At 53.9% G+C, this 12,343-nt stretch overlaps 1 protein-coding gene across 2 annotated transcripts in view; it reads left to right on the top strand.

Annotated features, from left to right (window-relative positions):
• The window catches only part of LAMC3 (laminin subunit gamma 3), a 65,454-nt gene extending 55,724 nt beyond the window's left edge, over positions 1-9,730 (top strand). Inside the window, exons 24-29 of one of the 2 annotated variants that reach the window (XM_081594771.1) lie at positions 926-1,028; positions 3,166-3,365; positions 4,634-4,780; positions 4,863-4,962; positions 8,237-8,505; positions 8,949-9,730. In XM_081594771.1, the coding sequence (XP_081450897.1) occupies positions 926-1,028; positions 3,166-3,365; positions 4,634-4,780; positions 4,863-4,962; positions 8,237-8,487 (801 nt within the window). In that variant the 3' untranslated portion in view covers positions 8,488-8,505; positions 8,949-9,730. Of the gene's footprint in view, positions 1-925; positions 1,029-3,165; positions 3,366-4,633; positions 4,781-4,862; positions 4,963-8,236 lie in introns of both variants that reach the window. The other variant, XM_081594770.1, reaches the window with a different exon arrangement.
• The last annotated feature ends 2,613 nt before the right edge of the window (positions 9,731-12,343 follow it).

The following is a 12,343-nucleotide window of genomic DNA, read 5'->3' as shown; positions in this document are numbered from 1 at the left end:
CCAAAAGGAAACCCCTGAAAGGAAAACTTATATCCATTAAGTAGTCACTCCTCAGTCCTCTCTTCCCCAGCCCCTGGCAACCACCAGGCTGCTTTCTGTCTCTGTAGATTTCCCAATCTGGACATTTCATACAAATGAAATCATGGGATATGTGCTCCTTTGTGTCTTGCTGCTTTCACTTACCATAATATTGTCCAGGTTCATCCACATTACAGTAAATGTCAGCACTTCATTCTTTTTCGTGGCTGAATAATATTCCACCATGTGGATACACCATATTTTATGTATCCATTCATCCATTAGATCCATTTTCTTTTGAGTATCCAGCCTTACTTATTTAGTGGTGGGCTTCCTTGGTAACTCAGTCAGTAAAGAATCCATCTGCAATGCAGGAGACCCGGGTTTGATCCCCTGAAGGAGGAAATAGCAACCCACTCCAGTATTCTTGCCTGGGAAATCCAATGGACAAAGGAGCCTGGCGGGCAACAGTCCATGGTGTCGCGAAGTGTCGGACACGACTCTTAGCGACTAAACCACTACCGCCACCTTATTTAGTGACAGTGGGGAAAAAACTAATTTCCTAGGAGTAAAAGTTGTATAAGAAACAGATTCTCTATTTCACATCCTCTTGCTGAGATACAGCAGCATTCTGAAAAGACACTTTTAGTCATCCACCTTTCTTTTAGTTCTTAGGTTCCAGCGTTCCTCTAAGATTTTGTGGGACAGATAAGCTCTTGGGAAAGACAGTCAAAGTTTAACGTTGGTAGAGTAAGACAAATCAGGTGGTCCTGGTAAACAGCATAATTCAGCATCCATTTTGGTGCCCTTTGGGGACCTTGTATATGTGGGTTTGGTGCCCACCTGACCCGGCTCTGCCCAGCACACCTCCAGCACCACCTGCCCAACCTCTCCCGTCTCTCTCCAGCTGCACCAGGAAGCCAGAGCCGCCCTGACCCGAGCTTCCTCATCCGTCCAGGCTGCCACGGTGACTGTCATGGGAGCCAGGACTCTGCTGGCTGACCTGGAAGGTATGTGTGCCCTGCTTAGCCCCAGGCTCATCAATGCACAAATGCGCATGACAGATACCAGGGATCGTGCCTCACCCTCGGCAGGCCTGGCTGCAGGGGCCAGAGGTCCAGTCATGTGAGCATGAGCCAAAGAGACCATTCCCTCTGCCTCTCAGGACCTCCCTTTCCTGTCGCTGCTTGTCCCTCCCCATCTCACATACCACTGCCCCGGTTCTTGCCCACGTGGCCATCCATCATCAGACCACACACAGAACCCCTCAAGACCAGATGGGAAGAGAATCTGATGCCATCAGCTGTCCATCCCTGATCTAGGCCACTCTGGCTCGGGGTCCAGTTACCTGGCACAAAAATGGCTGCCCTGGTCCAGTGTCCAGTGGGGCTATGGGAAGGGATGCAGTGTTTCTCTTTAGAAGGGGGCGTGGGTTGATGCCAGTCCAAGTCTCTCTTGAACTTTAGGAAAATGAAGCCAAGCGCCCCTATTTTACAGATGAGTAGACCAAGAAAGGAAATTCTGCTGCATGAAATGTGGAACAATCCTTAGCCTGTAACTGTTCTGCCAAGAGAGGGTTTGTATTCAAATAAGTTTAAGAAATGGGGCATGCTATAGATCTCCCTGAGGCCTTGCAGTGCACACCTTAGAATACTAAAGGCTCTGAGAAGTCCTGCAATAAAAAAACCAGGTTCACTTTTTTGGGGAGGATGCCTCCATGAAGCCTTCGGGATAGTTCCCCCACCAGGGATTGAAACTGTGCCCCCTGCAGTGGAAGTGTAGATTCTTAACCACCAGACCGCCAGGGAAGTGCCCCAGGTTCACTTCATATAAACTAAATTGACATTGTGCCCTAGCATTTATCAACACCCTGTAGGATTAGGACTCCCCAGCGTGCCCTTTAAGAAACACCGGTTTTGTGTACAAGAAGCAAAATAGATCTAACTTTTGGATTATCCTCATAGAATGATTATGTACTATTATGTCCTTGAAAATTAGAAGGCTTGATTCTTTTTAAAATTTTACTTTGTCTGCCATGGTGGGCGGCCCAGAATGAGACAGTTAGATGGTTAGATAGTATCACCCACTCAATGTACATGAATTTGAGTGAGCAAGCTCCAGGAGACAGTGGAGGACAGGGGAACCGGGCTACACTCAGTGGTGTTGCCAAGAGTCGGACACAATTTAGCAACTGAACAACAACTATAATCAGTACCCCTTAGGATAAATTTCCCTTAGAATTTGATCTGAAAGGAAAGGGGAAAGTCTTTCTTTCTTTATGGAGGGTCACTACCTTTTATTAGATGATAAAATCCGTGTGAATTATGGAATTTCCCCTTTTGTCTTGGCTGCTAGGAGGCTAACTGGTGAACAGAGCCTCTGGCCCTGCACTGTCATGATCCTAATTTTCTGACACTTCTCACTCTTCCTCATCCTCCAAGTTACATATGGCCCTTGGTTTTTCATTTTAATGGTCCAATTGATCTCTCATGATAAGCTGCCTCAAAGCCTTTGTAGAAATGGGTGGTCCATAAAAACAAAGAACTGAATGTGTGTACTGGGCTGTGGCTCCCATCTCCACTGGCCCAAGTGTTGACCACCATGTAATCCTGTGACTTGTAAGTAGAGTTGGCCCAAAAGTCCATTTGAGTTTTTCCATAAGATGTTCCATAACCCAAACAAGAGCTTCCCAGCTGGCTCAGTGGTACAGAATCCTCTTACCAGTGCAGGAGACACAAGAGACTTGGGTTCGATACCTGGGTCGGGAAGATCCCCTGGAAGAGGAAATGGCAACCTACTCCAGTATTTTTGCCTGGGAAATTCCATGGACAGAGGAGCCTGGCAGGCTACATACAATCCATGGGGTCACAGAGTCAGACAAGACTGAGCACACACTCATGCAACCCAACTTTTTGGCCAGTCCGATGTCACACTATCACATGAATCTTTACACTCAGAGAGCGATATGTCTCATTTATGTTTTTCCTGGGTGATCCTGAGAAGTAACACACACACATCTCATGTGTCTCACTCCTCTGCTCGCATTGTCTGAGGGTCTGGGGATGGTTAGCTTCTGGTGGTGACTTCCTGTCGGGCTCTCCAGGCGTGAGCCCAGCCCTCCTGACACTGCCTCGGCCGGGTTTACAGGAATGAAGCCAAGGTTTCCTCGGCCCAAGGACCAGGCCGCGCTGAGGAGGAAGGCGGCCATCGTCCAGGACAGGATCCTTGCAGACTCGAAAAAGAAGACCAAGCAGGCAGAGAGGATGCTGGGAGATGCGGCTTCTGTCTCCTCCAGGGCCAAGAAGAAGGGCAGGGAAGCCCAGCTGCTGGCCCAGGACAGTGCCAAGGTCAGGGCCAGGGACGTGACTCCTGGGGCATCCGTGTCTTCTGGGCTTGTGGGAGGACTGGCATAGAGGAGGTGCCCTTCTGTAGGGCACATACTCTCACACATTTGCCCCCTTCTGTGTGTGATGCTGTGTACTCTGCACTTACCAGGGGCTCCCAGGCTCTGAGCTCTGGAGCTTCACAAGGGTGACCCTGTTGATTTCGCATGAAATAGACGTCACTGCAGTCCCCATGGGACAGGTGGGGACCCTGGGGCCCAGCCTGGTTCAGCAGCTTAAATCACATGAGCAGGACTCACACCTCGGTTTGTTGGGCTCTACTCCCTAAACCTCTCGGCTTTTCTTGTTTAATTGGGGCCAAATTTGAATTGATGTGAGTCTCCCCAGTGCCATCACTGGCTTTGTTGCTTGGGCCCCAAGTAAACTGCCTTTATTTTTTTAAGTATATTCTTTTTTAAAAATTAATTAATTTGGCTGCGTGGGGTCTTAGTTGCGGTACTCGGGATCTTTCGCTGCGGTGCACAGACTCTCTAGTTGGGGCACTCAGGCTTCAGTAGTTGTGATACATGGACTTATTTGCTCTAACGCCTGTGGGATCTCAGTTTCCTGACCGAGGATCGAACCCGTGTCCCCTGTATTGCAAGGCAGATTCTGAACCACAGGACCACCAGGGAAGTCCCCTAAACTGCCTTTACAGCTGCCTAGAGAAAGTGCTAGATTTGCCGGAGCCCCCCAGGCTTGGTTTCTGGTCCTGTCGTTTTGATTTCGGCCAGCTCCTTCCCTCTGCGCCTCTGTTTCCCCATCTGTAAAATAGTTGGAGTTTCTTCTCAGAGGAGAGGTGGGTGGGGTCGAGCAACCTGCACTCTGCCAGCATCTGGTACATATCTGTGGAGTGAATGAATGAATGAACAAATAAATGATCATGAAGTGATGAAGTGAAGTGGTGACCGCTTGGCATGATGACCATTAATATCCTTTACCTCTGAAAGGACTCTCTTGGGGACCTCCCTGGTAGTCCAGTGGTTAAGACTTCACTTCCCAATACAGAGGGTGGGAGGTTCAGTCCCCGGATGGGGGGCTAAGATCCCACATGCCTCGCAGCCAAAATATCAAAAAAAAAAACCCCATAAAACAGAAGCAATATTGTAGCACATTTAATAAAGACTTCAAAAATTGATCCACATTTAAAAAAAAAAAAAAAAACAACTTAAAAAAAGAAAAGTAGGACTCCTTGCACTCACCCTCCCCTCCCTGCTGCCTCCCACCCACAGCTCGCCAAGGCCTTGCTGAGAGCGGGGAAGCAGGAACGCCGCCGGGCTGGCCGGCTCTCCAGTCAGACGCGGGCAACCCTTGGACTGGCCTCCCAGCAGCTGCTGGCCTCAGAAGCGCACAGACAGGAGCTGGAGGCGGTTGAGAGGGTACGAGACCCCCACCCCTTTTCCTCCCGGTCCCGGGAACCAGCTGGGAGCCGCTTAAGCTTTTCCTCTCTCCCGCCAAAAGGATGGTGCCGGGCTGAGCGAGATGGAACGACAGATCCGGGAGTCACGCACCTCCCTGGAGAAGGACGTCAAAGCCTTGTCGGAGCTGCTCGCCAGGCTGGGTAAGGAGACCCCAAGGCCGGGCTCTGGCCCCCTGGGTCCCTGGCCCCCTGGGTCCCTGGCCCATCTCTGGGATCTTTCTGTGAGGCCCAGTCCAGGGGAAGCTTGTCTCCTAGCCCTCCTGTCCATGGTTCCCCACATCCTGAGCCTTGTGGTCAGTTGCAAGCATTTGTAACTGCTCCAGGCCCCCTCACGTAAGGCAGGGTTGAGGTCTAGAAGCAAGCTCACTTTGTCCTTCCAGGGGCTGCTAGTCAGGAGGAAGGAGCACTCACTACCTGCACAACACCTGTAGATACCAGGTGACTGGATCCGCCCTCAGCAGTTGAGGATTTCAGAGGAGAGAGAATGTCATGGAAGCAAGCGTGGCATTGGGGACCGGGTGCTGGCTTGGGATCAGATAGACCAGGATTCAAGTCTGGCACTTTCCCTTCCTGGGCTGTGAGATCTTGGGAAAATCACTCCCCCTCTCTAAGCCTCAGTCACCCAATCTGTGAAATGGGGTCACAGGGGGTAGTTTACAGAGTGCTTGCCACACTGTGCTGTATGTGCGTGCGTGTGTGCTAACTCGCTTCAGTCGTGTCCAACTCTTTGTGACCCTATGGACTGTAGTCCGCCAGGCTCCTCTGTCCATGGGATTCTCCAGGCAAGAGTACTGGAGGGGGTTGCCATGTCCTCCTCCAGGTCATCTTCCCAACCCAGGGATCGAACCCACATCTCTTACATCTCCTGCATTGGCAGGTGGGTTCTTTACTGCTGGTGCCACCTGGGAAGTGTGATGAGTCAGTAAATTGTGAAGAGGACAGCTCCCAAGACGTGGATCCCTCGAGCAGGGGTGAGGGGCTCAACTGCCTAATGGCAGTTAGGCTGAAGTGCTAAACTTCAGTTAACTTCAGGGAAGCAGTTGGCTTCCCTGATAGTTCAGTTGGTAAAGAATTTGCCTGCAATGCAGGAGACCCTAGTTCGATTCCTGGGTCGGAAAGATCCCCTGGAGAAGGGATAGGCTACCCACTCCAGTATTCTTGGGCTTCCCTTGTGGCTCAGCTGGTAAAAAAATCTGCCCGCAATGCGGGAAGCCTGGGTTCTATCCCTGGGTTGGGAAGATCCCCTGGAGAAGGGAAAGGCTACCCACTCCAGTATTCTGGCCTGGAGAATTCCATGGACTGTATAGTCCATGGGGTCGCAAAGAGTCGGACACTACTGAGCGACTTTCACTGCTAAAGTGAACAGCATGCCATTTTTAAAAGTCGGGGTAAAACACACAAAACATAAAATTTGCCATTTTAACCATCTTTCAGCATATAGTTCAACGGCGTTAGGTATAACATTCACCTTATCATGTGGCCCATCACCACCACCCACCTCCAGAACATTTTCATCATCCCAAGATGAAGCCTGTCCCCATTATACACAAAGCCCACTCCCCCTCCCCCAACCCCTGGCAATCCCTGTTCCACTGTCTGTCTCTGTGAATTTGGAGTTGTAGGCACCTCACCTGAGTGGAATCATACAGTGTGTGTCCTCTTGTGACCGGTCTATTTCACTCAGTGTGACATCCTCAAGTTTCGTCCATGGGATAGCATGCATTTCAATTCTCACTGTCAATAAGACAAGGGAGAATCAGCGTGTTCTGCATTTCAGCTGGACACCAGGCCCCCACTCAGCTATTCGCACACACGATCAGATCTCACTCCACCCTTTCCAGCCAAGGATCCTGACGCTCTTGCTATTCTGCAGATGAGGAAACTGAAGCACAGGGAATTTAATAATGTGCCCAGGGTCCCACAGCCAGTCAGCGGGGAGGCTGTGGGTCACGCTCAGGTCTGACGGATTCAGAGCGTGCCTGCTCGTAGACATGAGTCTATACCCACAAGTCTATACCCACGAGAACTCAGTACACTGGACGCGATTCAGCCCAGCCTGAATCAAACGCTCTGTGTGGGTAAAACCACTCTTGCCATTGTTGCCACTCACTCATTCACGCTGGCACTGGGATTGACGTGGAGGTGCAGGAGTGACCACGCACACCTAGACCCTGTCCCCACCCCAGGAGACCCAGCTGGGCAGGCAGAGTGGAGGCTGTGAGCTCCTCCGAGGCCAGGCTGCTTGGACTTTCCGGTGGATGGTGGGGCCTCTGTGGGTCTTTGCTGGGAGCAGGACTTGCCTGATAGCATCTTCCCTCTGCCTCTTCCCGCCCTGGGCTCACCTCCTGCAGCTGCCTGCCCTCCAACCCAGCCTTTGTGGCCCAGGAAACTCTGGGCCATGGGAGCCTGTGGGGTCCTGTGAGATTCAAAGCCATTTGGGGGACTTCCCTTCTGGTGGTCCAGTGGCTAAGACTGTGCGCTCCCAATGAAGGGGGCCTGAGTTCTATCCCTGCTCAGGGGACTGGATCCCACAGGCGGCAACCAAGGGTTTGCGTGGCTGCAACTAAAGATCCTGCATGCTGAAATGAAGACTGAAAATCCCACATGCCGCAACTAACACTGGGCATAGCCTGATTAATTAATTTTTAAAATGCCATTTAGAATTTGTTTCCTTGTCCCCACCACTCTCCCGCCTGGCTCAGCTGTCTTCCTGTTGAATCTCACCTTAATGACAAGGTGACAAAGCCCAGGCAGGGGAGACAGCCAGTGGATTCCATGCCACCATCATCACCAAGTTCATATGTGAGCACCTGGCCCCACCCCCCTCGTTTCACACTTGGAGAGGCTCCGGGGGAAGTCCTTCACCCCAAGCAACAGAGCTAATCCAGGCCCTGGGGCCAGGACTAGACCCCTCGCTGCCCGCTTCCCAGGCCTGCAGCCCCTCCTGTTTCACCGCCCCCCCATTCTCATGCCGGAGACCTTCCTTTTCACCCAGTGTCCCTGCATCCCGGGTGAAATCCATCCATAAGCGTGTGCTCTCAGCGAATCGACAGCATGTGGGAACCAGCAGACACGTGGGGACCTCTCTCTCACACACGCTGCTTTATAGATGAGGAAACTGGGGCTCAGGACTCACCCAAGGCCTTCTCTTCTTTAACAGTAATAGCAATACCAGCAGCAAAGCTTAACAGCTTCCCCATGCCACCCGAGGGAAACTTCCAAGGTTGGCACATAAGCTTGGTGGGGTACAAACCCAGGCCAGGCCCTCACCTACCTCACCATGCTGCCCTCTTGGGCTTTTGCTTTCCTGGTAGATGGTGGGGCAGTTTGGATCATGGAAATTTGGGGTTGGGGGAGGGCCCTCCAGGGGTGGGGAGCTGGCCTCCCCTGAGTCTGTCTGTGCTCCTCTGTCCAGGGTCGCTTGACACCCACAGAGCCCCGGCCAGGGCCCTGAATGAGACCCAGCGGGCACTGGAGCATCTGAAGCTGCGGCTGGGTCCCCCAGGGGCCCTGCAGGGGAAGCTGAGGCTCTTGGAGCAGGAGTCCAAGCTGCAGGAGCTGCAGATCCAGAGCTTCGAGAGGGACCTCGCGGAGATCCGCGCTGACAAGCAGAACTTGGAGGCCATCCTGAACAGCCTGCCCGGGAGCTGTGCCAGCTGGCAGTGAGGGCTGCTGGGCCCCAAGGTGCCCCCAGACCCCGAGGTGCCCCCCCAGCCCAGGGCCTGCACAGCCCCGCAGGTGCACCGTGCAGACACACCCACCAGAGCCTGCTGCCTCGCACCCTCCCGAGTCCGTGCTCACACCCACTTCCCTCCAGCAGGAGTGAGTGTGCATTCAGAGCTCACCCAGGCGGCTACGGTGTGCACACCCCCAACAGCGTGCACTCTCATGCCGAACATGCATGCACACGCACAGGTACACGTGGGCACCTATGAGTGTGCGCAGTGCGCACGTGAACTAGTCCATCCATGTGTGTTGCGCCCCCCCTGCTGGACTCTGAACACCCTGTGACACTGACATACCCAGGCAGGGTTGGTACCCAGGAGGCTGAGTCGGGGGCCATCTGCAGAGATCCAGGGTGGGTTCAGCCAGAGCCCCCTGCTCCAGAACTGCCCTCTGTCCTGCAGTGCCCCTCCAACCTATCTGTCATCCACCACGAACACCCAGCAGCCCTGCCCAGCCGAGGGACCAGGCAGGTCAAGAGACACAAGATGCTAAGGCTTCTCATCAGAAGAAGCTGAGGCCCAGCGCAGCCTGCTTACTTGGCCAGCCAGGGGCTGGCCCACCCCGGGAAGGGACCTTGTTGGCTTCAAGGATTGCTTCCTTCTCAAGATCCTGGGACTGGGTCGAACTCACTGAAGGAACCACCCACCCTGGGTCTGCGGCCCCTTTTAGGGTCATGACATTTTAAAGGGTCATGGCCTGTCCAAAGAGCTAGGTCTCATGGCCTGCGAGGGCCTGGGTTATGGGGCTCGGGTTGCTTGGATCTTTTCTTTGTGACCCTGCCAACCCTGGTTGGCCTTTGACTGATCAATGCTTCCCAAACTGGCCCTGCAGCCCTGCAGCCCCACCTGCCACAAGGCAGGCCCCACCGGGCGCTGGGCGGGGAGGCCTGGCTGCCTTTCTACCCTGTCACGCTGGGGAATCCCCGTGTGGCCAGGCCCCCTGCCTGCCTCTGCCCAGGAGTCTCAGCATCTCCTCCTGGCTCTCCTCCCCTTCCCAGGCCCTCTTCCAGCAGATGGCAGGGCCCTGGCACTGGGAGGGTGGGTGCCTGGCATGAGGAGGAACCTAGCCCATTCCCAATGCCCTTCCTGCCTCCCCCTCCCCCAGCAGGGGCAACAGGCAGCAGCTCAGACCGACTCTGTTTAACCAATTCTGTTTAACATGGCAATAAAGGACTCCTTTACTAGCTGGTGGTGTGCCTCCGGTCCAGCAGGGGCCTCTGGTCCAGCAGGGGCCTGGGCTGTGGGTGTCCATGCCCGGCACCCAGCGAGTGGGTGGCAGCACGTTCAGTGACACCTCTTGGCCTACGCGAGGGGCTAGGATGATGGCAGAGCTGAGACCACCGGCTTTGCCAGTGACTTCCCACCGTGGGGACTCCGCAGGGGTCCTGTGACCCCAGCCATCCGCCCTCTCCTCTCTGCTCCAAGTGGCTTATTAGACAAAGTCTCAGGGCTGGGAGGGGGCTTCTCTGGTGGCTCAGACAGTAAAAAAAAATCTGCTTATGATGCAGGGAACCCAGCTTCGATCCCTGGGTCAGGAAGATCCCCTGGAGAAGGGAATGGCTACCCCCTCCAGTATTCTTGCCTGGAGAATTCGACGGACAGGGGAGCCTGGCGGGCTACAGTCCATGGGGTCAGACACTGCTGAGTGACTAACACTTTCACACTTTCACAGGGGCTGGGGGAGTGTGTAGGGGGCATGCAGAGAGGTTCTCAGCTGACCCCTGGCTCAGGCTGGAGACACTAAGGCAGGAAAGGAACTCAACACCAGTGTCCAGTGGTGCAGGAAGGCTCAGGGAGGGACACCAGTGAGGAGAGGAGGGCTTGGGGCCAGGCCTCAAAGGGTGGGGAGACAGCGGGGAACATTCCAGGCAGGAGGGTGGGCAGCAGCCCAGCATTTGCAGGGTGGGGGCCTGGCCTGCACGGGTCCCTCTGGGAACCCAGGTTGAGGGTGGGATTCTGGCGCATGCTCAGTCAGGGCTCTTGACCACAAGAACCACCCCTCTGCTGCTCTGCTTTAAGCAGAAAAGGGGCGTTAGTGGCCAGGGGCCTGAGGCTTACCTCTTGCCTCCTTTCTATCTCTCCCCTTGTTCTCTGCCTCTGCTCTCTCTGCGTTTACTTTTTTCTCTCCACAAAACAGCTTTCTTTGCTTTTCCTGTGCTTTGATAGAAGAGAATGTCCTCACTACCCCTACCGCCTCCACCCAGACCCACTGTGGCCCCTCTGTTGACTTGTCATCAGGTCAGATGCTTGGCAGAGACAGGCTAGAAACTGTCCTGATTCCAGCTTTCCATGAGAGACCAACCCGCCTCAACCAGATTCCCCTACTCCTGATGAAAATAACAAGGGTCTCTCTGGGCTTCCCTGGTGGCTCACATGGTAAAGAATCTGCCTATAGTGCAAGAGACCCAGGTTGGGTCAGGAAGATCCCCTGGAGAAAGGAATGGCAACCCCCTTCAGTATTCTTGCCTGGAAAATCCTGGCAAGCTACAGTATCATAGGGTCGCAAGAGCCGGACACAACTGAGCGACTAACACTTTTACACTTCCTTTCTTTCTGAGTCCAAGGCCGTAATGAGAGCTGGGCTGTGCCTCTCCCATCTCCGCCAACCTCTAGGGGAGAGCATTCAGAGAAGAGGTATGCTCCTCCATGGAGACACCAAAAACCGAGGCCAGAGCTGGGGGTGGCAGGGCAGGGTGACATGGTGCACAACGGTGACCCCAGGAGTGACCAGGTAGATCTGGGCGGGGAGGCCAAAACGGGAGGGTTTTACTCTCCTGAGAGTTTGATGATTGATGTCTGTGTAAGTGGTGCCAAGGAGATGGGGGTTCTTCTAGGGCAGGGTCTGATGCCCCCCAACCCCTCTTCCTGGCTGACAGAGGCACACAGCTGCTCTGATGCCTGCTCTTGGCATTCCACTTTTATCGCCCAAGCCATGGGGGCTCAGCAAAGCCATGTCCCAGCATCCTCAACGGGTGGAGAACAGGCTTCTTCTCTGTTCCGTGGTGACATACCTCGGGCCTGACATCTCATGACTCATGCAGTCCAGGCATGCTTGGTGTGGAGAGCCGTTCTCTGGCCCCAGAGGTGGGGCTGTGGCTGGGTGGAATGTGGCAGTTGCTGAACATCTGGCTAGGCATGAAGCCCAGCAGCTTAGCAGTGGAAGACAGGGCGGCCTTTGCCCTGCAGAACCAACCAGCCCAACCCCCAGGGCAACCGGCTGTCTGGGCCTGGATCAGGAAGTGCACGATCAGGGCCCCATTCTAAGTTTCGGATGTTAACCGAAAGGTTGCTGGTTCGGGCCCACCCAGGGACAGGCCTATACTTTGGGGCTTCCCTAGTGGCTCAATGGTAAAGAATCTGCCTGCCATGCACAAGATGCGGGTTTGATCCCCAGGTCGGGAAGATGCCCTGGAGAAGGAAATGGCAACCCACTCCAGTATTCTTGCCTGGGGAATCCCATGGAAAGAGGAGACTGGTGGGCTACAGTCCATGGAGTCAAAAAAGAGTTGGACACGACTTAGTGACAAAAACAATAAACATTATAAGTCTGCTCTCTTCTCTGGCGTCCAGACGAATCATCTCCTGTTAACTCAGGGTTATAACTCCTACCTGCTTAAACCACCCTCATGGTCATAAAGTTTATAACAGCCCCAGCTGGGTGAGAAGCATTGTTTCCTCCATTCTGCAGACCAGGAGACTGAGGCTCAGAGAGGTCAAGTACCTTGTCCAAGGTCACACAGCTGGCCTCTATCCAAACCCTAAGTAGGGGTGAGTGGGCCTATGGAGCATAACTGGCT

The sequence above is a fragment of the Giraffa tippelskirchi genome, chromosome 4 (assembly GCF_054371585.1).
Source record: "Giraffa tippelskirchi isolate mGirTip1 chromosome 4, T2T-mGirTip1v1.2.pri, whole genome shotgun sequence".
In the NCBI taxonomy this organism is placed as follows: Eukaryota; Metazoa; Chordata; class Mammalia; order Artiodactyla; family Giraffidae; genus Giraffa; species Giraffa tippelskirchi.
Note: the sequence above shows the minus strand (reverse complement) of the source record. Positions and strands in the feature narration are given on the sequence as shown.